General features: G+C 34.1%; 5 protein-coding genes and 1 long non-coding RNA gene across 8 annotated transcripts; 2 read left to right on the forward strand and 4 right to left on the reverse strand.

Moving 5' to 3' along the window:
* Nucleotides 1-258: 258 nt before the first annotated feature.
* LOC107919747 (uncharacterized) lies at nt 259-1,249 on the reverse strand. Its single transcript, XR_001690443.2, has 2 exons — nt 802-1,249; nt 259-501 (listed from the first exon to the last, which is right to left on the reverse strand). It is a non-coding gene; the product is annotated as an uncharacterized lncRNA (long non-coding RNA).
* A 3,842-nt stretch (nt 1,250-5,091) lies between these two features.
* Nucleotides 5,092-8,408, forward strand: LOC107920325 (probable galacturonosyltransferase 12). The gene is made up of 6 exons (XM_016849982.2): nt 5,092-5,630; nt 6,417-6,469; nt 6,565-6,720; nt 6,804-7,397; nt 7,509-7,805; nt 7,898-8,408. Exons 1-6 carry the CDS (start codon nt 5,417-5,419, stop codon nt 8,180-8,182), a joined length of 1,599 nt encoding a protein of 532 aa, XP_016705471.1. The 5' UTR covers nt 5,092-5,416; the 3' UTR covers nt 8,183-8,408.
* A 68-nt stretch (nt 8,409-8,476) lies between these two features.
* On the reverse strand, nt 8,477-11,591 carry LOC107920326 (transcription factor ILR3). Its single transcript, XM_016849983.2, has 5 exons — nt 11,142-11,591; nt 9,924-9,986; nt 9,346-9,423; nt 9,091-9,253; nt 8,477-8,955 (listed from the first exon to the last, which is right to left on the reverse strand). Exons 1-5 carry the CDS (start codon nt 11,279-11,281, stop codon nt 8,683-8,685), a joined length of 717 nt encoding a protein of 238 aa, XP_016705472.1. The 5' UTR covers nt 11,282-11,591; the 3' UTR covers nt 8,477-8,682.
* A 419-nt stretch (nt 11,592-12,010) lies between these two features.
* On the forward strand, nt 12,011-13,252 carry LOC107918496 (photosynthetic NDH subunit of lumenal location 3, chloroplastic). Its single transcript, XM_016848066.2, has 3 exons — nt 12,011-12,441; nt 12,559-12,845; nt 12,943-13,252. The coding sequence occupies exons 1-3, from the start codon at nt 12,156-12,158 to the stop codon at nt 13,039-13,041; spliced, it is 672 nt and encodes a 223-aa protein (XP_016703555.1). The 5' UTR covers nt 12,011-12,155; the 3' UTR covers nt 13,042-13,252.
* Nucleotides 13,210-14,500, reverse strand: LOC107918497 (21.7 kDa class VI heat shock protein). The gene is made up of 2 exons (XM_016848068.2): nt 14,129-14,500; nt 13,210-13,782 (listed from the first exon to the last, which is right to left on the reverse strand). The coding sequence occupies exons 1-2, from the start codon at nt 14,433-14,435 to the stop codon at nt 13,502-13,504; spliced, it is 588 nt and encodes a 195-aa protein (XP_016703557.1). The 5' UTR covers nt 14,436-14,500; the 3' UTR covers nt 13,210-13,501.
* On the reverse strand, nt 13,210-23,405 carry LOC107920168 (formin-like protein 5). Of its 3 annotated transcripts, none has more exons than XM_041109063.1 (7): nt 21,355-23,405; nt 19,848-20,583; nt 19,125-19,764; nt 18,852-19,045; nt 17,660-17,895; nt 16,575-17,465; nt 13,210-16,487 (listed from the first exon to the last, which is right to left on the reverse strand). In XM_041109063.1, exons 1-6 carry the CDS (start codon nt 21,556-21,558, stop codon nt 16,596-16,598), a joined length of 2,880 nt encoding a protein of 959 aa, XP_040964997.1. In that variant the 5' UTR covers nt 21,559-23,405; the 3' UTR covers nt 13,210-16,487; nt 16,575-16,595. The 3 variants fall into 3 exon arrangements, with proteins under 3 accessions (XP_040964997.1, XP_040964996.1, XP_040964995.1); XM_041109062.1 differs by having other exon boundaries at nt 13,210-16,447; nt 19,851-20,583; nt 21,355-23,404; XM_041109061.1 differs by having other exon boundaries at nt 13,210-16,447; nt 21,355-23,404.
* Nucleotides 23,406-23,425: the final 20 nt, after the last annotated feature.

The raw sequence follows: 23,425 nt of genomic DNA on the forward strand, positions 1-23,425 counted from the left end.
AATAAAAAATTGAACCATGCAAAGGTGTTCATATCCCTAGTATATTATAAAATCTTTACAAAATTAAAAAATTTTGATGAAAATATATAAAAAACAAGGTGTGAGATTTAGCTATTATATAAAAAAGGATAAATTATTTTATTTTTTTAATTTAAAATATTTTGTTTAATTATTATCATTGTAAGAGAACATTTTTTCCTGGGCCCATACCAGCAAAACAGACCCAAATAACAAAAAAATAAATATAAAAACCAAATAAAAATAAAATAACAGTCTATTATAACAAAATTTGGCCCAATAAACAACTCAGCCCAATCCTAAAGCTAATAACCTAACCCAATTTACACGGCCCGATTCAAGTTGAAACTCTAGCCTTCAACAGTTTTCAGCTTCAGCCGCCGCCTTCCCTCGGCCTCACGTGCCCCACGAGCCACGCCTCTGAGCTGCTCCATGCCAGCCTCTGCCTCCGTACGCGTCAAGCCACGTCACGCGTACCCGTACCTGCACACAAACAAACAGCAGAGAGCAAAGAAACAAAAAGAACTTAGCAAAGAAAGAGGATAACATAATAGATTTTAATTTTTTTTCTTTTTCGGTTATTTAGGCTATATAAAAGCCAAACAAAAATCGTTTTAAAGGGAGGCAAATTGTATCAAAAGCAGAATATAAAAAAAAAGGTTGCTTTTTTCATTCGGTTTCCGATTGCTTTTCTTTTTTGTGTGTTTTGGTATTTCATATATATACAAGTATATATGTAGAGCAAATAAAAGATAAAAGGAAAAAAGGGTCGAGAAACCTTACCTGGATCGGTGCGTTGCCGAATCCCTCCTCCGTTCAGGCCAAGATTGAACAGGCGATGGGGGTTTTCAACACTGAAGCGGCGCAGAGGGGGTGGAGGCTAATGTCTATGTTAACAGACATTTTTAGGGTTTAAAAGGGGGGTTTTATTTGGTGCATAAAACGGTGCCGTATTGGTCGATTAACCCCAGCAACCCGCGCGGTGACCCGACCCGAGGGAAGGATCCGCGCGCTTTAGGTCTGATGGGATTATTGCGCAACAAACCCCTCCGCATTTGCTTTCATTTTAATTCGATTTTTATTCGTTTTTCAATTGTTACCCATATTTAGTCCCAATTTCAATTAGATCCATGTTTAAACGGCGTCGTTTCGATGATTGGGTTTGAGTGCCTGAATTTATGCGTTTAATTGCTATAATGGTCCCTTTAATATTAAGTCGTTCTCAATTCGTTTGTTTATCTATTTATTTCAAATCAGCCCTAAAAATTCTGTTTGAATTCGAAATAGGTCCACTTTTGTTAAATTAATTGATTTATTGTTATTACTTTCATTTGTCATTATTATTATTGTTTTTTACTTAATTTTATTTTATAAATCCTCTTATTTCATCATATAGTTATGTTTTTCGCTTTATGTATTATTACTTATTTTTGTAAATATTTTATACTTTTTATATTACCTAGGTGTAATTTATACATATTTTTTATTCATATATATATAAATATCTATGCACATTTAATTTCAAAAAAATTCTCACAATAATATCTCATGTTCTTTCATATATATATATATAATATGTTTTTTTTAGTCTACGTATGTATGTATGTATGTAATAATATATTGTTAGTTTCAAATGATAAATTTTTCTTTATATATACAAAAGCCTCATTCCTTTTAAATTTGTTATTTTATTTTACTTATTTTAACTTTTGTATGTACATATATACTATTTTTTACATTAGACTTATTTATATAAATAGAAAGGTGGGTATTAAATTATCCACTTTTATTTTATTTTATTTTTATTGTTTTTTTATTTTTTTTAATCTTCCAGTAAAATCTATTTAAACTTTTATTTACTTTTTAGTTCCATTACCAATTTGTGTCAAATCTTATTGTTATTATTATTATTTTCCTTTTCTTTTATCCTTATCTTGAAATGTCTTTTGAGATCGATTATTAATTCATGGAATACCTAATTGTTAATATCGGTGTTTGTATAATATGACAAATCATATGGTTATCTACATTTACCTACTATTTGTTTACAATTTATTAGTGTATATTTGGGTTGTGATTTATCTTTTACCTTATATTTTGCTTGAGTCATGTCTCATTTGTAAAAATTGTATTTTATTAAAGCACCAAAATCATTTTTATTTCATAATTTTCAAAAGGACCTGGTGTTCATAACTTACTGGGCTTCAATTCTTCTCGATGAATTTGAATAGCCAAGTGTTTATTTTGGTAAAACCATACTTTTGAGACTTCAAAATGTCGGATTCTAACTTACTGGATACAACATTTTGTTATCTCGATTTTCAAAAAAAAGGCAATTTTTGATGCTTAGGAATTTCGAGAAATTGAACCCTAACTTACTGGATTCTGATTTCTCGTTTGACTTAAATGACCGAACAACCTTATCAAAATGCATGAATTTTAAAAATTGAAAATTAAAAAGAAATACTTAATTTTGACGATGAATTGTTGCACTCTGACTCACTGAGTATGGCAATTTATTTCTTCAAAATGAATGTATCTTATTATTCAATTTGGTCTACTCAAATTTTCTTTTCAAAGGATCGTATTTTAAAATCTTTTCAAAATTTTGACATTAAGACATTAAACAATCAATTCGGTACCAATTTTGGGCGTTATGAGGACCCTTCCTCGTACGTAACCGACTCCCGAACCTATTTTTTCTCAAATCTTGTAGATCAAAATCGTTTTAAGGTGAGCCGATCACACCCCAATAAAAGATCGGTGGCGACTCCCATTTCCATTTTCAAAGTCAATCCCTTTTTTTTGAAATATATAAAAATGGTTTTGACAATCATCATTAGTATTTTTTTTGTTAAAATTTAGGTTAATGTATCCTTGCAATCATACTAACTTCTAAAGCAAATCATTACAAACTAAATAAGCATACTTGAAAGTAAGAAAATTTTTGACAAGAAAAATATAAATAATGTCAACGATTGGACTGAAAGTTTTATATAAGAAAAATAAAAATTTTCGAACTTTGCCAAAGTACAATGATATATATATACATATATATATATATAAATATCTTGATCTAAACTCAAAAATTTTAATTATAACTCGATCCCATGATTATCAAATTTAAATTGAAGCAGCTGATTGAATCGAAAATTAGTGATCTAATCAATACCTTATAATCAAAAGAGGATAGAATTATTTATTTAATTATCTTTCTTTATTTTTAATGAATTTTCTATTTTTTATGAAATTTTTTTAATTTTTTAATGATTAAACCAATTAAATCGAAAATCTTATTTTACCTACATGAGAAGCATTTCACTTGGTTTAGACATTTTGTTAGAATACAAGTTAGGTGAGATATGAGGTCAAAACTAAAAGGAATCTGGCATCACACAAATGATTAATTGTGATTAAATTGCAAGCTAAATTGATTCCCGTTGACCAACTGATGTTAATATATGAAGAGATTGTTTACGGTGATGTTATACTTTCCATGCTTTCTTGTTCAACATATTTTTCATTTCTATCATCTCATCATTTAATTTAATGTCTTCCAAAACAAAACAAAAAACATTAACTGTCATACATTTTGATTCATTGTAGTGCGTATAATCAATACGATAAAGGATTAAATATAAAAAATTTTAAAAAAATTATCGATTGAATTTTACTTCAATTGGCGTTGATACTGTTATCAGTGTAATGCACTGAAACACATTTAATTTTTTATTTAAAATTGAAGAAAAAGTATGCCTAATTTTATGCATCGTATATAAAAAAGAGTTAAAATGTAAAATTAAATTATTTTTATACAATTGTAAATAAATTCTTTTCTCATATATAAATACAAGTATATACAAATTTTTGATAGAGTTAAACATATGTTATTATAAAGATGTTTATATATTTTTTAATATTTTAAAAAATAAATCTAAAAAGGTCTATTACTTTTTTTTTAAATAGATACCACTATCGTAAAAACATTTTTAGTAAAAAAATATTATAATTAAATTTTTTTTATATAAATTAGGGTAGAGAATAAGAATCACATGATCTAATGGATGTCTAATAAAAATTTTAGTTATCGTTGTATATAAATAAAAAAGAATAATTTCATATATTTATTTAGGACTGGTATGTAAAATAATTTAGTAAATAACCAACATCTGTTGGATCACCTTTTAAGCAATGTATTAGGGTTTAAATTTTGAGTGAAAAAATTAAGCGTAATGCTAGTCAAATCCCAAATCTCATACCAAAAGGATAATTTAGTGTATTAAAAACAACACCTTCGTGCTTTAGTGCTTGATGTTGGTTTTTACTCAGAAGAAGAATATAATATTAGCACACACCAAAAACATAAAGGCTTCATATGGAGGCAAAGCTACTTACACCCAACCCAATCTTCCTTCTTTTGGATAAATTATATCTAACGCCATTAAACTATTAGTAAGTTTATATTTTGACCATTTAAATTTAAAAAGTTACTGAATTATTTAAAAGTTTTCATTTAAATCATTCAACTATTCAGACGTCTCTTTTTCTCTTTTTTTTTTTTTTAAAAATTTAAAGTCATTGGATTGTTATATATATAGATATATATTCTTTTTAAAAGTTCGGTTAGCAAGTTCTAAGTGACAATTAGATAATTTTATAGTGGATCAATACACATTGACGAGTAGAAGAACATATCTTAGATTCAAATTGATTTGATGCTCAATGTCGGAGATCAGAGAAGAAAGTTGTTTAGATACATTCAAAGTTATTCCATGAAAACAAACTGAATTATAGAAGAGATGGAGAATAAGATGTTTCAATTGATGCAGGTGGTGCAAATAGAAAAGGTTACGTCGCAACGATTTTAATAGTTTAATAACTTACATGACAACTTTCAAATAATTTAATAACTATTTATAACTTTTTAAAATTAAATGACCAAAACGTAAATTTATTAATAGTTTAGTGATATTCACGCAATATACTCTTTTTTCTATTTCTCAAGTATGATCTCCCAACATCCCCGATATCTATACTTTAAAACCAAGCCAAAACCTGCGAACTCAACAACTACAAAGTCTTGTGTCTTTTTCTCTTGAACAACCTTTTTTTTTTTTAATTTCCAAAATTTAAAAAAAAAAAAACTTCTAGAAAACCATCCTGGTTCCAAGCAATGTTAGGTAAGTAATGAAAGCCGCAAATTCCAACACACAGCAGCCTTTCAAAATCCTCCATTTCCACACCCATTTCCCTCGGGTTTCTTCTCTTTATCTGTTCTTCTTCAGCTCTCTCAAAACTGCTCAGAAGAACTCTAGCAGATTGATAACCCCATTGTCCTTTTTTTTTCTGGTATTTTTGGGTTTTTTATTTTATTTTGAAGACAAGAAATCAAACAGCAATGCAGCTTCATGTTTCACCGAGTTTGAGGCATGTAACAGTGTTTCCTGGGAAAGGTGTAAGAGAATTCATCAAAGTTAGGATTGGTTCCAGATGGGTTTCCTATCGAATGCTGTTTTATTCGCTTCTCTTCTTCACATTCCTTCTTAGATTCATCTTTGTTTTCTCCACCGTTGATACCATTGATGGAGATCTTTCCAAGTGTTCCACCATTGGTATTTATTATCTCATTATTAACCTATTATATACATTAAGTTTTAAACTGCTAATAATTTATATTATTTTAATTTTATTGTATGCTTTTTAGTTTGGTTTTTTAGGGGTCTTAGCAGATCTAGATGTCACATTTTGTTTGTTGTATGTTAAGTTTAACTATTTGTTTATTCCGTTAATCTCATAATTTTTTAATAATAAAAATTGATGAAAATTTTAATTGAAAATATTAGTTTACGATTTGATTTAACTTACAAGGATTAATTTATTCATTTCTTAAATAAAAAGAAATAAAATATAATCTAACTTTTAATACAAGTATCCCGAATAATGTTATTCTCTTATTTTATTTATATTCAAGAGTCAAATGGGTCAAATGGGAGCGTGTTGAACTCTTTCAATGTATTTTTTTTTCTAATTTAAAAAAAATATTACAAAATTTGAAAATATTTGTGTCTTAAGTTTAAATCTCATTAATTATAAATTTAATTTTTTCAAACATTAAAAGAATACTTTTACAATAATATTATATATTATTAAATATGAGGTCTTTCTATTTATATCTAAATTAATTTGCGTTTAACTCGTAATACAAACTCAATTATAATATAGCGGTATTCATGTTGATATCTAAATAAGTAGTTTTAAAATAAAAAAGAAAATAGATTTTATGTTTTCCTCCAATCACTTATTATTGTTGTTATTAGTATTATTATAGCATTAAAAAAAGTAATAATAATAGAAATAAAATTGGGTTTCAATTTTAATTACTGATTTATTTATGATAGGTTGCTTGGGAAAAAGAATAGGGCCAAGGATTTTGGGAAGAATGGAGTCAAATGTAAATTCTTAAACTCATATATATTTCAGTTATTTCACTTAATTTTTTGTTGTTGTTAAATATTTCATTAAATCGTGGGTTATTTTCAACTAAAGGTTCCAGAGGTGATATACCAAATACTAGATGAAGCAATCAGCAAAGAGGAAGTAGAACCAAAATCTGATATTCCTCAGACACTACATGATTTCATGGCTGACATCAAACAAACCACACCTGATGCTAAAGCCTTTGCTCTCAAGCTTCGACAAATGGTATGTGTTTCAATTATTAAAATATACTTTCTTTTAAATTAATAGGTTGTTTTGGATCTAACATAAAATAATTTTTTTTCCAGGTACTTCTCCTTGAACAAAGAACAAGAAAAGCCAAAATCCAAGAATATTTGTACCGGCATGTAGCATCAAGCAGCATACCAAAACATTTGCATTGCTTGGCACTAAAGCTAGCCAATGAGCACTCCAACAACGCTGCCGCTCGCCTCCAGCTCCCCTCTGCCGATCTCGTCCCCACCCTCGTCGACAACTCTTACTTCCACTTTGTCTTGGCCTCCGATAATGTGCTTGCCGCCTCCGTCGTCTCAAAATCCCTCATTAAAAATGCCTTGCGCCCTCGAAAGTTCGTGCTACACATAATAACCGATCGTAAGACGTATGCCCCCATGCAGGCATGGTTCTCGTTGCATCCTTTGGCTCCTGCTGTAATTGAGGTGAAGGCATTGCATCAATTCGATTGGCTTTCGAAAGGTAAGGTCCCTGTTTTAGAAGCCATGGAAAAAGATCAAAGAGTAAGGTCCAAGTTCAGAGGGGGTTCATCAGCAATTGTAGCAAAAAATAATACTGAGAAGCCTCAAGTCATTGCGGCAAAACTACAAGCACTTAGTCCTAAATACAACTCCTTGATGAATCACATTCGCATACATTTACCCGAGGTAAAGTATAATCCTCCTACTATGTTAGACATGTACTTATATCCGACATTCATTTCCGGGTCCGAATAACATAGCTAAAAACTCTTCTTTTTTTCTTTTCTTTTTTTCCAGTTGTTTCCGAGCCTGAACAAGGTAGTCTTCTTAGATGATGACATTGTGATACAAACCGATCTTTCGGCTCTATGGGATATTGATATGAATGGGAAAGTTAATGGAGCAGTGGAGACATGCAGAGGCGAAGATTCGTTCATGTCAAAGAGATTCAAGAGCTATCTCAACTTCTCACACCCTTTGATTGCCAACTTTGATCCTAATGAATGTGCATGGGCTTATGGTATGAACATTTTTGATCTTGAGGCATGGAGGAAGACCAACATTACCCTCACATACTATCACTGGCTTGAACAGGTAAGCTTCATTAAATATCTTTGATTTCAGTAACAGTGGAACTTAGGTATATAATATTATCCAACTTTGGACTAATTCAATTGGGGGTGCAGAACTTGAAATCAGACCTGAGTTTGTGGCAACTGGGAACATTACCGCCTGGTCTAATTGCATTCCATGGTCAAGTTCATGTGATTGATCCATTTTGGCACATGCTGGGATTGGGTTACCAGGATAATACAACATTATCTGATGCTGAGACAGCTGGGGTTATCCATTTCAATGGCAGAGCAAAGCCTTGGCTTGACATTACTTTCCCTCAACTTCGACCTTTGTGGGCCAAGTACATTGATTTCTCTGATAAATTCATCAAGGGTTGTCACATTCGGGTATCTTAAAACAAAGGGTTTTTTTTTTTTTTTTGAGAATTTCAGTGTCCCATAGTGATGATAAAATTAAGTATCTGTATATGACAACCAAATGAGGTGAGAGATCTTTACGAAATCATGGCCTTCAATACTGATTTTGTGACTGAAATGTTGCAAAAGGCATCTGATTCTGTGGAGCTCTTGATTCGTGGTTTTTAGCGACGGAAATAAAATGCAATTCTCGGGATTTCATCAATAAATTATTTAGGTCCCTTTACTTCTAAGAAAGGCCTAATAATAGTCGCAAATAATGAGAGGCTTATAGAACAGAGAAACACAGGTTGCCCTGATTAACTTATTAAAAATTTACATGTGATTACCAGGATCGAATTGTAAGAGTAAAATGACAGTCACCCAAGAAATCCCAGTTAGAGAACTTCAGTAAATACTGGAACATCCCAGAAAAATGACAAAACCAATACCCTTGTTTGCATTTTGATGCAAATCTCAATTCATTATTGGTTGCCACCTTATGCAACCGGAGGGCGGAGTACATGATCCTGTGAGGTATCCACTGCTGCAGGTGGCATGAATTGCCACATTGCCACTCCTGGATAACCAAAGAAAGGAACCAACTTGTTCCCATGAGCTTGACCTTGGGCAGCAGCAGCAAATGCAGAAGGGATTGCTGGTGCAGGAGGCATGAAGCTAGGTTGTGCATTCATGGTTTTGAGTTGCTGCTCCAGCTTTTCCTTCTCGGCTTTCAGCCTCTGCTTTTCCTCACGAAGCTCATTCTTCTCAGCCTAAACCAGCAGAAATACAGTTTAATATGATGCAATGGACATGCTCATGCTTCTTTTAGTCCTAAATAGAAAAATCACAAGCTTAAACATTTCGATAATATTTTAATCAAAATAAGACCCTCATGGCAGTCTCACCTTTAACTCTTTAATCCTTTCCTGGAGACTTGAATTTGAATCCTTCATTTTTTGGGCTTCATCTCGTAACTGGGTCACCATTCGAACAGCATCCACCAAAATAGCAGACTTGTCTGTTTTGGGAGGCCTTCCAGGTTCCAAAATAGCTCCCAGCTCCATAAACCTGTAATTTTGAAATGTTGAACAGTCATGCTATGCAAATAAAAAAAAGAAAAGAAAGCAAAGAAAAAACCAAGAGAAGAGAGATGAGAGTACTTGTCATTTAGCCTATCCCTACGCAACTTCTCCCTACATGCTTTGGAGCTAGAAGGGTTGCATGATTCAGATCTACCCCTGCAACAGGCAACAAAACAAGTGACAAGGTTCCTCCTATATCAAACTTCTTTCAAGTAGATTTTTTGTTAGCACAATTGACACATTTGCAGATACCAAGTTAACTATGTCAATTAATAATGCAAAATGAAGACTCGAGTAAACTCTGAAGCTCATGCTACATCTAAATCATTTTATAAATGCGACTTGACTGACACTATTTCCAGCTTTAATGAGAGAATATAGCAGCAGGTTAAAAGCTAACACAAATTAAAATGCTTTAGTCCGTAAAGGCCCTTAGGCCATATGTAAGCCTTGAAGTTTCGAAAATCTAAATGCAACTCCTTCAATAAAGGTATTCTAAACCCACCAAAACAGTTATAATTTTTCTAAACACACATATGAGTAAATAAGAAGCGAAAGCCAACTCATCATGAAACTTTAACTGGAAATATATATATACATACATATATGTATTTTCTCTACTAGATAATAGAGAGTATGAAAGGGCAGAATAGTACCTCTTCTTTGAACCAGATTCCGTAAGGCCATCCAGATCCCCAAACGAGTTGTCAACTTCCACACTAGGAACAGATCATACCAAACCATAAAGAAAAAAATAAGACAGGAGAAACACAAGCAACCACACAAAAATAAAAGAGAGATAATCTTGCTTGCCAATGCAAGAAGTAAGACAAGCTTAAATGAAGATAAACAAAGTATTGAAATATACACACTGGCATGAAAATGACAAATGTCGCTAAATGAAAATCCTCAACATTTCAAGGTGTTGTGGCTAAATCAACACACACTGGTGAACTTGGGAGTGATAACTAAGGACCTCATTAGGCTCTTGTTAGAAGCCTAGGACTTCGAAGAAGTTGATCCTAACGTGCTCCTACCTTCCCAGTGAATTTGAATTCTTATTCTATAAATATCGTAAAGATTCGAGAAGCAAGAAAAGATTCATAAAAACAACATGCCTAATCAAGTCGGCATCAACAACTGTATTGCATGGTAACACACTTCAAAGGGACACCCTATAGCGCCCTCACCAAATAGCATACGTTCATAACACATGCAGCAGCTTAGTTCATATCTCACTTTCAATAACATTGCTTTGATTTCAAAGAATCCTCCAAGTAGCATGACCACAAAATCCAGATCATTTCAATTGTGGTTCAGGTTTGAAACACAAAATGTGAGATACATGAGAGAGTATTAGTGGAATGTGGATACAGAAACCACATTAACACTAACAAATGACGAAAGCACTACAGAAAGTATCTTGGCAGGTTATTTTGCATACAAACACTATAGTCAAACCAAATGCACAACTTGACAGGTCGCTTAAATATAGTGCACCCTTGTGATGAACAAATTAATCTGCCAATATAACCATCAAAATACAATCGAACTAGACTTATGAAAGACCTTTCAATCAAATTACAATTTTTAAGGAAAAAAAAGACCAACCATTTTTCATAATTTACTAAAGAAGAACCTTAATCAACTCCCCATTTATACACCAAAATGCCTTAACTTTTCCATGAAAAACCGGTAAAAAAAATTTATAACGAACTCCAAGAAACCCTAATTGGATTAAACAAAATTAACACCGCCAGATGATTAAAATATTCTCCAAACAAAGGCAACCACTCAAATAAACAATTTTCAAACCCTAATTGAAAATTAGAAAAAGCGAGAAAAAAAAGAGAGAGATTATTTTAGCGGGATACTTGACAGCAGTAGAAGGAGCGTTGGTTGGCTGCGTGGACCAAGAAAAACCGGTGTAAGGTCCGTCGGGAACAGGGATATCGTCGATCAAGGTTGAGTAGTCGAAGTGAGACCAGTAACTGGGGTTTTCAGGGGGCACCATTCTCCGCTGGCTTCGAAATTTTTGCCGGAAAGTTTTAAAAGGGTTTTGTTTGATTTTCCGGCTTTCAAAAAGAGGAGGGGGCTCTGTTTGGGAGAGAGAAAATAACAGATGCGTCTATCTTATTTCAGTCCTCATAAAAACTTTACTAGCAAATTGATACGGAATTATACCCAATTTTTACCTTGCTACTTAAATTATTTTATTATATTTCATTTTCATTTAATTTTAAAAAAAAATCACGTATTTATTTGTGAACTAATAATTTTTTTAATAAATGTTTAAAACTAGTCGTAATAAACTTAATTAATGGAGAGTATTTTTAATAAAACTTGATTAATTATAAAATGTTTGGAAAATTGAAGTTGGAAAGCCCACTTTGGCAACTCAAATTTATTGAATGAAGGTCAACTAAAGCAGACACCACAGAATACAGTATTTATAATTTGTTTTTTTTATAGAGTTAGATAATAGTTAAATTTAAATTTAAAAATTATTATTTGAAAAATATGTATTCATTATTTAAATTAACGGATTAAAATTTAGATATATGAATATTTATAATTTTAATTTATAAAATTTAGAAATTTGAAAGTTTAGATATTGGAAAAATGGTTAGAAATTTATATGATTTTAGATCTGAGATGAATAATAGTATTTACTTTGAATCATAATATTCAGATAATTTATGGATAATAAATACATTTAAACATTTATTAAAAAAATCATTGAAGAGATGGGCCAAAAGGACTAAACTACCCTTATTATGGATATCCTTCTGGTGGACAGTAGTTTCCACTGCTCCCAACGGATATGAACTGAAATACTAAGAAACCTTACTCTTATCACCAACTTAAACACAATCCTCAAATTCTTGATGAAAATGGCGCATTTAGCCAGCTTAAATGGAATCACCGAGACCCTTCCCGCTATCCCAAAGCTTCCCACCATCCGAAGAACCCGCAAAACATCGAAAATCATCGGATTTCTTGGCAAAAACACCTCAAACTTCCACGGACAACCACCACTGCAAACTACCAGAAGAATGGCATTAGCCTTTGCCTCCATTGCTCTTATTGGAACTTCTACCAATGGTATCTCCCTTGCCGAAGATAACGGCTATTGGATTACCGATCTTTTACCCGTTCCTTCCGTCGAAAACAGTATGCTTTCTTATCATCATTTGCTCATTCTTGCTGCTGTTCGTTGCTTGCAATGAACAAATAGTTCTACTATGACATGAATTGAAATGCGTTTTTCATTTTGGTTTTTGGTTTCAGAGATAACGAATGCGGATACCGGAACTCGATCTTTCGTCAAGAAAGGACTGTATGTGGCTAATCTTAACACCAAGAACCGCATGTATAGGCTCAAGAAATATGCATTTGATCTTCTTGCAATGGCGGATTTGATTGGACCAGACACTTTGAATTATGTTAAGAAGTATTTGAGACTTAAATCTACTGTTATGTACTACGATTTCGACAAAATCATCTCCGCCGCAGCCACTGATGATAAGCAACCTCTTATTACCTTGGCTAACAGATTATTTGACAGTTTTGAAAAGGTAAAAAAGAACTCAATCTCTGAATCAATCTTTGCAGAAAATGAGAGTTTAATATCAGATGCTAACAACTGTAAATGTTTTCCGATTTTGTTGGCAGCTCGAAGACGCTGCAAAGATGCGTAATCTGCCCCAGACGGAATCATGTTATCAAGACACAAAAGTTATTCTCCAAGAGGTCATGGACCGAATGGCCTAAATCTGCTGCATTTTCTTTGTCAAATATTGGCAAAATCTATATGTTCCAACATTGATGCAGCTCATTTGTCCTTAAGTACATTAGCATATATGAAAGGGAACAAAGAAAAGGGATTATGGTGTCTGTTTTCATTTTGATGGTAGGAAGCAATTTCAGCAGATTATCATGTTGTCCGGATTTTTTATTTTTATTGAAGTGCTCATTTCCAGTACATAGTCGACACATATATGAGTATGGGAATATGACCCTCCAAAGACCCACCAAATACATGGAAAAACAAGAGATCCAGGTCTGAATTGCAGATAATTAACATGGCCTGTATCTGCTATCTGAAACCAAATGTTCATAACTTTAACACATATTCTCACATGGTCAATCTCATGGTTTTAAATCAGATTAAAAAATTTTCATCATGTCAAGATTATCACATTTTTGTGTTTCTGTGTCAATTGTTCCACATTCATTCTGAATTTTTTCCAACTCCACTGGCAGAAGTATCAGAATGCAAAAGATTTCGAGGAATTCGGATCTCGAGAACCGCGTCGATACTTAGATAGGCCTCTATTCTCCAATCCGCATCTTCTGGTAGTTCAAGTCTCCTTACATATCCATATTCCCACCAATTGCAGCTTCTCCAATCCTTTTTCTGGGATTCTCTCTGCAGCAACTTCAGTTGTCCAAAAATTTCAACAATTTTCCCTTTTTCAACATGGATTTGTACATTATTCGTTTTCCCTACCCCTGCTTCAATTCATCAAAACATTATTTGATCAGTTTTGACAAAGAGAAACAATCACTTAACCTAAGGAATGTCTTCATCTCCTTTTTCCCAGTTTCAGAACCAAAAATGTTTCGAAAACAAGGTACCTTGTTTTACAAGGCACTTTGGGTTCATATCTATCTTTATAACTAACTTCATCTTATTTTTCCCATTTTTCAGAACCAAAAGGTGTTCCAAAAACAAGGTTCCTTGTTTTAAAAGGCACACAATGATTTCCAACTTAGGGTTCATATCTATCTTTATGAACATTAAATCTATATTTTAACTTGAGAATTCCAAAAAGGGTGCTTGGAGAAAAACACTTACCTGGAAGTTCTGCTTTAAGAACATAAGCTTGATCTGTCTGAAACCAATCAACTGAGCTCTTACCAGAGTTCCTTAGATTTGATAATAAGCTATCTGATTCAAAGTCCCATAGAGGAAAGGCATCTGATGGATCAAAGAATTTCCCAAACAACAATGGACTAAACAATGATCCTTCTCCAAATACCTTATGCACTACTGGATTTCCATGGGAGAGTAACCTCTTGAATTCGTCCTCGGCTAATGAAATACACCATTTGTGAGGAGTTTGGTCTTCTGTCTGAACTTCAAGCTTAAGGCAACTAGTCATTGAAAGATTGTAACCAAACCAAAAAAAAAATGTTATGATTTCAGAGTTTCTCTGTGAGAGAGTTTTTGTGGAATTTAGCATCTTATAGTGGTAGAGAGAGTCTTTTAGGTAAAGCAGTGGACAAATTCCCTTGGAATATTTTGAAGAGTGTAAAGTATAAAAGTAGAAAAAGAATCATTCTCTTCTGCACATTGATCACCGATGAGATGGAACCCGGACTTTTCATTTGGTCTAAAGTACTTATGGCCCATACATATTCCAATATGAATTCCAAGTATATTAAAAAAAAGTTTAAGAAATGGGTACCGGACACATGTCCATTTCTGTCACTTTCGAGTCCGGGCTGTACACTAGGCAGGAACTAATGCTGTTTTGCTGAGAATCTGATATAAGTTTCTGGAAATATTTGCAGAACCATCAGTTCTTGCTTTTATGCTCTCCACAAAATTTCAACAATCATTACATCATAATCTTCATGAAAGTTCCAATATTGTTCCATAGAGAAACTAAGAACTGATTGTTCAGAAGATTACAGACCAGAGACGTTAATCCAAAGCTAACTCATATGGCATGACATAAACATTATTCCTTATTATTCATGGATAAAAGGCTCAAAAACATGATCGTTTGATCACAAAGATTCTCGAGACTTATCATGATCAGGCATGGTGGATAAAACCTGTGAGAGTTGACACAGAAGAGTCCATGTTGACTCAAGACTATGGAGATTTTTGTGTTTTTGGCTGCACCAATGAACCACACGACTACACAAACTGTTGATGACTACGGAATCTCGAGTTTCACTGTTGAATCCATTTTCATGAGACAGTTATAGTTTGTTGTTGAAATATACATGTGTCCTTTATTCCAGTTTAACAGTTTACCAATGAACAGGTTGAAAAACACTTGGAAATGATGTAAAGGTGTGTATGAAAAGAATATTTCTTTTCCTCACTGGAATTCAGGTATAAGTATTAACTTGTATTAAAATAATATAAGAGTGTGTGAAAGGAATATATTTTACCTCGAGTTCGGGTATGAGTATTAACTTGTTTCAATGAAATGGATGGCAGCTGTTAGTTCCATTTCCACCTGTTACTTATTATAGTGGCAATAAATATTTGGATGGCACATGCATCTGGTTTTGGCATCTTTTTAGACCTTACTTTTCCTTGAACAGAAGAAATGGTATCTTCCTTTTCCTTCATAGATGCTTGAATTTATAGCTGTGGAAATATGCAGCAGCCACTTTGGATATTGGAAAATAAGCCACATAACAATTCCTTTCCTACAGATAAATGCTCATCTTGTACTCCAATCTTGGAATAATTTGACAGCATTCAACCAGAAATTACTAGTAAACTAATACAGAACTGAGTCAAACAGAAAGAAAAAAGTCTACAAAAAGAAAGCATTACACCATTTTTTATTCATTGCCCCTAAGTTGCAGTTCCTTCAATGAATAGGAATCTAAAGATCATATCTGATCTCCTGGTTTGCAGGTTGCAGGCATCCCAGGCAAAATGCAATAAGTAACCATTAACCATTAATCTAATACAATAGTTGAAATTTATAATGATATCTAATATTTGGGATTCAACTTCCCTCCCTTTTGATCCCTTTCCGTCCTACCTAGCAGAGTATTAAGTAATCCAAAGCAGGATGAGGCGGCAAATATCATTCTCCAGACTCAATCAAGAATCATAGATATCAAATTTTCTTCCCTCTAAGGTTAAAGCAGTTTCTAATTTCAACTCTACCCTGATTAATATTCCTTCAAAATCGGAATATGCACAAGTTGGCAGATGAAGGGAATCCAACAGGAACCATGAATCAAGTACCAGAGAAAGATCAACTGCAGTTCACAATGTTAGCTCTATAGCTATCTAGCATTGCAGCTGTAATTCCATCAGCTTATCCCCTTTCAGTTGAGATTTGGCATGTATTTGATAATTGCATCACCGCTGGTTTGGCGGTATCCCATCTTGATCAACTGCCAATGGAACATGCATCTGAGGAGAAACGGAACTTAGATCTCACCAGCAACATTATCTATGCCACATATTGTCTTAGTATTAAGTTTCAGCAAATAAATGTGGCAAGGTAAAAGGTTTGCTTGATAGGGATAAGAACATCTACCTTTCTCGAATGTGAACGATATCAACTCTTTTCATCTGAACTAGAACTTGAACTAGAATCATCCTTCCTTTGTTGAGCAATTGCAGGAAAAAGCTTCTGACGAGGGTCGGGAGAAGGTGGTGCAACACGAGACTCAGAGGAAGTTGATGCATTGGAGGTCTGTTTTTTCGGTGGTTGTGTTGGCTTCTTAGGTGCATTTTTAACTTCTCTGCACACCTTATCTAAAATAACCAAAAAGTCCCGAACAACAGAAAATATTCGTAAGCCCTCATCCTTCTTTACATTACCATGAAAGTAATCACCAGTGCTCTTTACTAAATCCATTACTTTCTTCTCCTCTTCAAGCAACGACATGACACTAGACTCAGCATTCTTCACAAAACTCTCTAGTGTTTCATGAAAACCACTTTTTTCACCGCTATCCTTCATTTCTGTGTTCAAGAAATTACGTGTTTTTACCATTGCATGGCCAACTTTGGCAACATTAGATGATAAGTTTTCAGCATCAAGAGCGGCAGCTTTCTTGACATATTCAAGTTCACTACTCAGATTTGAAACCGCCTGGAGACCAAGGTTGCGGTAGTACTCTTCATCATCAGGGGAAACATCCTCAAGCAGGTCTTCGGATTTTATGCTACTAAAACTTCTGCTTTCTCTTGCAATACGGGCAGCTCTCAAACCTTCAGTGCGTATTATTTCTAGGACAACGAAATGCAATAGTGTTGTCTTACCATCTACTCCTTTAACATCTGATAACTTCAAAAGTGTGTCGAGTTTGAAAGCTTGTGCCCCACCGCGGAATGTTCCATCATTCATGCGATTTCCAGTTTTAAGGACAGCTTCTAAAAGCTTGAGGAATAGGCGGCTACTTTTAAGTTCCTTGCAAGCAGCCTGAAAAAGAGGAAAGAGCCTAAATTTGATTGAATAAAACATTAAACAAATTGTGCTTTTCCATGAAAATACACATCCTTAAAGTTACCTTTGGTTTGCCATCCAAAATATGTTTCCGATGCATGACAAACCTTGTATGAATTACCAGACCATAATTATCATGCAAGTCACCCAATTAAAATATAATGACCCACCTCTAATATTTGAAAGGACTCTCTAGTGGCGGTAAGCTCATCGTGAAGAGAGCACATAAATAGCAGTGTTTCCATTTTTTGATAAGCGAAAGGGATGTCAACCACGACTTTCAGGAACCGCTCTGCAGGGCCAAGTTGAGTAATTTCACCAGTGAACAGTCTAAGTTTGAGTTCTTCATCTGATGTCGGTGCCATCTTCAACAAAGTTTGAAGGAGTTCGACAGGGAGCTCATTTCCTAATTTCAGAATAACTAGTTAGAATATCACAACTGAAACATCAACACATTAGTACTACCTTTTTTTTATACCAAATGAAAGAGCACAATAGAGTAACAGCATAACATGAATCAAACACATGATTGATCAGTGATGTAAAGTTTCTTGAAGCTATTTCAGTTATGAACTATTCCCTCACGATATTTTCTTAAATATTTTCAGATCCAAAACTGGATTCAGGGCTAATAGTAAGATTTATCTAACATAATTTCTTATTTAAGAAATTTTGTTTGGCTGTTTATAATCTAATGTTCTAACCGAATTTTAGGAACCTGGCTTATTTTACTAATTTTCAAATTTTTAATTTATGTAGTTATGTCCATTTTCTCCAAACCTCAAGATGGGTAACAAAGATGCATAAGCAAATAATGTTATTAATCAGGTTTGAGCGGAATATTCATGCCTATGTTATGCTCAAATTAACTTCAAGGATAGAAAAGATCATTCAATTTGATAACTCCTTTTCAAGGGAAAATGTGAAGAACAGTTCAGGCTATTCTATCTCATATGCTTAGCTTGAACTAGATATCCATGTTCAACTCTCTTCAGGCACTAGCATAACAACAGTCATAGTAGACATATAGAACATGGTAACTAAGATCCTTTCTCAAGATGAGGCACAATGTATGAAAAGTCAATAGGAATCAACTAAGAGGGATATAGGAAATTTCCCGATTCTATGGATGGTTGTGCTACTTTGAAGGACCAACAAAAGGTATTAGAATTTGCACTGGCTGAGTTAATTATCAACAATTATCCACCAGCAATCGAAAGGAGGGACATTATAGTGGTGAAAATGCTGCTAACAACAATCTCTAGGTATGAACCATGTAAACATCTGTCCTTAGCACTGATTCATCAAACTACACATATGTTGCTCATTTTCTGAAAGGATAAATAAGGTGGAGGAAAGCACCTTCAACAAGTGCATCAGAAACTTCTTCTGAGGTCACATTCAATGCCCTTAACATGATTGCTAAATTTTGTGCTTTCTTGCCGTCCAGGAGTTGAATAAACTGAGGTTCCTGTGCAGTGGACTCCTTTTTATCACTTTTGCTCTTCTCAACAGGTGAATACCCAAACAGTGTTTCTATCTTCGCATTATTTAACCTGCAATGTTAGTATTAAGCATCCCATACTGATCCGTCGGCATCAAGAGAAAGGAAACAAGAAAAGAGTTGTTACATACTGGAATGATCCGCCTTTAATCTGATTCCACACCTGTCCTTGCTCAGGGGTATTTGCAACTTTATCCCAAAAAAATGGCTTTAGTTTGGCTTTAGAAGCACTGCCTGAGCCAGGTCCCCCCCGACCGGGAGCATTTGGTGGTCGAGGCCCCTTTGAACCCAAGGGTGGAGGTGGTCTAGGACCACCACCAGCTTTTGGAGGAGGTGGTGGAGGAGCGCCAGCTTTAGAAGGAGGTGGTGGAGGAGCACCAGCTTTCGGAGGAGGTGGTGGAGGAGCACCAGGAGGTGGAGGGCCTGCACTGGTGGAGGCAGATTTCAGGGAGGGAGGTGGTGGAGGAGGAGGAGCAGACTTAGCTGGGACAGGAGCTTCAGGGGTGAGATCTTCTTTGCCAGGGGGAGGCTTCAAAGGAGGTAATCCGCCAGGACCTGCCCTTCCTGGAGGCAAGGGTAGCAGCGAACTAGCATTGCCTGGTGTCTCAGAAGATTCAGATGAGGCTTTGGCGGCATCAGCAGCAGCTCCATCTGATGAATTTCCATCCAAGGAGATTTGTAGAGCATCAGATTCAATGTAATCACTGCCATTAGTTGAAGCCTTTTGATGTTGGCTTGATTCTTTACTAGATCCAGGAGCATGAGTAGAGCCTGGAGAAAAGGAATGTTTCAATTAAAAAATTTGTCAAATGATTCTAGAGGACAACAGTATGTGGCAAAGGGAAAGCCTATACCACCAGAGGCGTCACTTCTTAAACTGAGAAGGGGGCTTTCATCATTTACCATAGATCCAGAATCTCTATGACAGCATAAAAATAAGATCAATGCTGCAATAAGAGACGTTACTACTGCCGTTGCAACACAAGCAATAATAATTATTTTATTGTGATCAGTCCCTCCTTCTCCTTCTCCTTCTCCTCCTTCTTCTTCATAATCTTCTTCGTCATCTGAACCTGAATCATCGGCAAGTTCTCTTGCAGGTACAGCTCGTTTATCATGTACACCGGGTGGAGAAGTTGAAAATGCCAGACTTACTGATAGATCTGTACTAGAATCAGGAGATTCATTAGCAAGAGAAGGGTCTGGAGCTGAGGATCGGGGTGTGGTTGGACCTAAGTTCAAGGCAGAGCCTACAGCTATGCTCTGAGCAGCTAAACTCTTCCTAGAAACCTCACACCAGCGAAACAATGACCCAGAATACTGGGGGTAACAAGTCTTAAAGCAGCTATCCTCTCCAGATTCTTGGAATAGAAGTTTATTCTTTCTTACGCAATCAGAAAGAACTTGCTTTAACTCTGGACGGATAACCTTAATAAATTTCTGAAACTTTTCTTTTGCTAATGAGTGACTTTTTGCACCGATATCATTGATTGTACTTCGTGTTTCCTCCGAAAGACGTAACTTGGGATCTTCAAAAGCTTCCTTTAAATTATTCAAATCTTGTCTGCAACTTATCCATAACAGCTCAGCCTGTATGTAAACAACTTAAGAATTTCAAACACTGTTACAACAGAAGGAAAGACTTAGTTTTTACTTCCTAAAAGCATCTTAATGTCCTAACCTATTCACAGTTCATATTACAAGCGTTGCCTTATTAATAACAATTGCCATTACTTAACATTTGTTTTCATGATTTATGCTGTTAATACTCAATACAACCGTGATCAGAAAACAGTAATAATAAGCCTGAAAAACATTACAAAACATGATTCAAGACAATTTCAGCAGTTTTCAAAAAGTCAAACATGTAATGCCTCTTCTAGTTCTCAAAAGTTGAGCATGCACCGTCCATCCATATATGCAAGCTGCTGGTATTATCAAAAAAACCTCGTGAATTGCAGCAGATATTTCAATGCATTGATGCATACTTGTTTCCACCTCTAATATTGTTCCAACCAACTTACGTACATACCTCATCAATAATCAATGTGGAAATTACTAAAACTACTTCATACTTCTAAATAAGCATTGGTTAACTGCTAGATTGTGGTCTCACTGAACAAGCTGTCAACCATTTCAACACCAACAATAAAAGGCTTAAGCACCGTTTCAAAGAACCTGAAGTATTTTCTAATAAACAAATCCATAATTGATTTCAATCCATAAACAAACGTTGTTCAAGCAAAACCAATTGCATTCAATGGACAGTAAAATAAACAAAACAAACAACAAAACCAACTGTTTGTGTACAATGAGTTTATGGGAGAATAATGGAATGAAGAGAAGAGCAAACTGGTTTACCAGATCATCATAAATCTCCCCAGTTGATGGATCCACTATTTGATTAAGGAATGCTTCTTCTTCTTCTTCCTTAGTGTAATCTAAGCTGACAGCAAATGATGCAAAAAGCAGAACTACCAAAAACCACAAACTATTGGTTCTTATGAGACCCATTTGTCCTTGTACCATCAGCATCATCACAAACAGAAAAGGGTTCCTTTTCATTTCATCAATAAAGAGAACCCCTCACCACCAACACAACCCAAAACCTTTCAAAATTATCCTTATCATATAGCACCAATTCAATTCAATTTTCCCTCAAAAGAAACCCTTGGAATTTTTTCCTCCAAAACTTGATGAAATATTGAAACTTGGAATCAGAAATCCAGAAACCAAACAAAACACGGAATTTATCTTCCCTCAGAAAGATAAAAAAAATGGGGTGAGGATCATTATTTTGAAACAAAAAACCCAGAAATGAGCTTGAAAAGAAAAATAAATAAAAATAAAAACCAATAAATTTCAAATCTTTTCTTCTCAATTTTACCGACCATTTGTATTGGTAATTCAAAGATGTTGAAATTTGACCAAAAATGGGGAAAGATAGGATCCTATTGTTATGACGAGATCCCATCAATGGCAGCAACTCATTGAAAACATATATATACATTAGCTGTTACCATGCATGTAGAAAAGTTGAAAAGGAAAACATTGCCTTCATTTTGATCACGGGTTCTGACAATGAACAGATAAAATAAAATGTTTCCAAGGTTAAGGCTTCCTCTTTTTGTTCGGTTTGAAATGAAAAAATAGTGTAGAAAAGAAAAGGGGCAAAAAAAGCATTTTAATTTTAAAGAATGCATTTTAGGGATATAAAATGAGGCTTTCAGGGGGTGGGTAATTAGTGGAGTAATTAAGGATCTGTTATGACAGGTTAATTATACATGGAGAAAAAACCTTTCATAAATTAGTGATAATTATTAGTAGTTTTGAAAAGATAATTCCTTTTTTTAACTAATGTTTTTGTATCTAAAATAGAAACAAACACAAGGACCAGATATGAAATATTACAGATTATTAACAAGGATGTTATATTATCCATTTTGGATGCTTTATTTTTTAACAAGGACATATAAATTCAATTGATCATTAGATTATGTATATGAATGTCTATTTTCATCAATAAAAATTTTAAAAATGAATTATGACAAGCTGATTTTCCATTGAACCATGACAAGTATCAAAGTCTTAAAATGATCACTGAGGCTCATCAGTTGGGATTAGCCAAAACAACATTTTAATACACCGTTTTCGTTTAATATTAAAAACGATGTCAAAATAATTTAAATACAACATAGACATACAAAATAGAAAAATAGTACCAATTAACACGAATATGAACCAACATCATTCCCAAGGATGTTATAGCATAGATTATAGCAACACAAACTGAGCTAAGCTTAACATGCATGTCTAGGTCCTTCAGCTAAAAGGGTTCTTTGATTTTGCCACAAATGTTGGTTTCATTATGCCCTTCGGGCCTTTGCACTTACATGTTGGTTAGTTGCATGAAAAAATGGCTTTTGGGGGGTTCACTTTTAGGGTTTTGGCCTACAATTTCAACCTGCAACATAAAAAACCAGAACAAGACTCTGAATCCCAACAACATCACATCAATCTCACTTCCAACGTCTTTTTACAATCCAAATCATGAAATCCTACAAATTCACAACACACATCACATACTACATAGGATTCTACATCTGTTTTAGTAGTCATATAACACACACATCTAAATACTACCCCCTTCCAAATGGCAACAAATTTTCACAAAAATACATCACCAAAACTTTAACCAGCACAAGCATTAATCACCTTCACACTTGTCATAATAAGAATTTTTATTTTGTTAACAAATAAAGTAAAAACACACTTTTAAAATATTACAATGCATATAATTACAAATAAAACAGTCAACTATTACATTAAATAAGCATTCATTATGCAAAAGTAACAAGCTTCAATTAATACACATGTTAACCCGAACAAACAACAAAACCAATCATCAAGATTAAGATCCAACCCAAGAAAA

The sequence above is a fragment of the Gossypium hirsutum genome, chromosome D13, assembly GCF_007990345.1.
Source record: "Gossypium hirsutum isolate 1008001.06 chromosome D13, Gossypium_hirsutum_v2.1, whole genome shotgun sequence".
Taxonomy (NCBI): domain Eukaryota; kingdom Viridiplantae; phylum Streptophyta; class Magnoliopsida; order Malvales; family Malvaceae; genus Gossypium; species Gossypium hirsutum.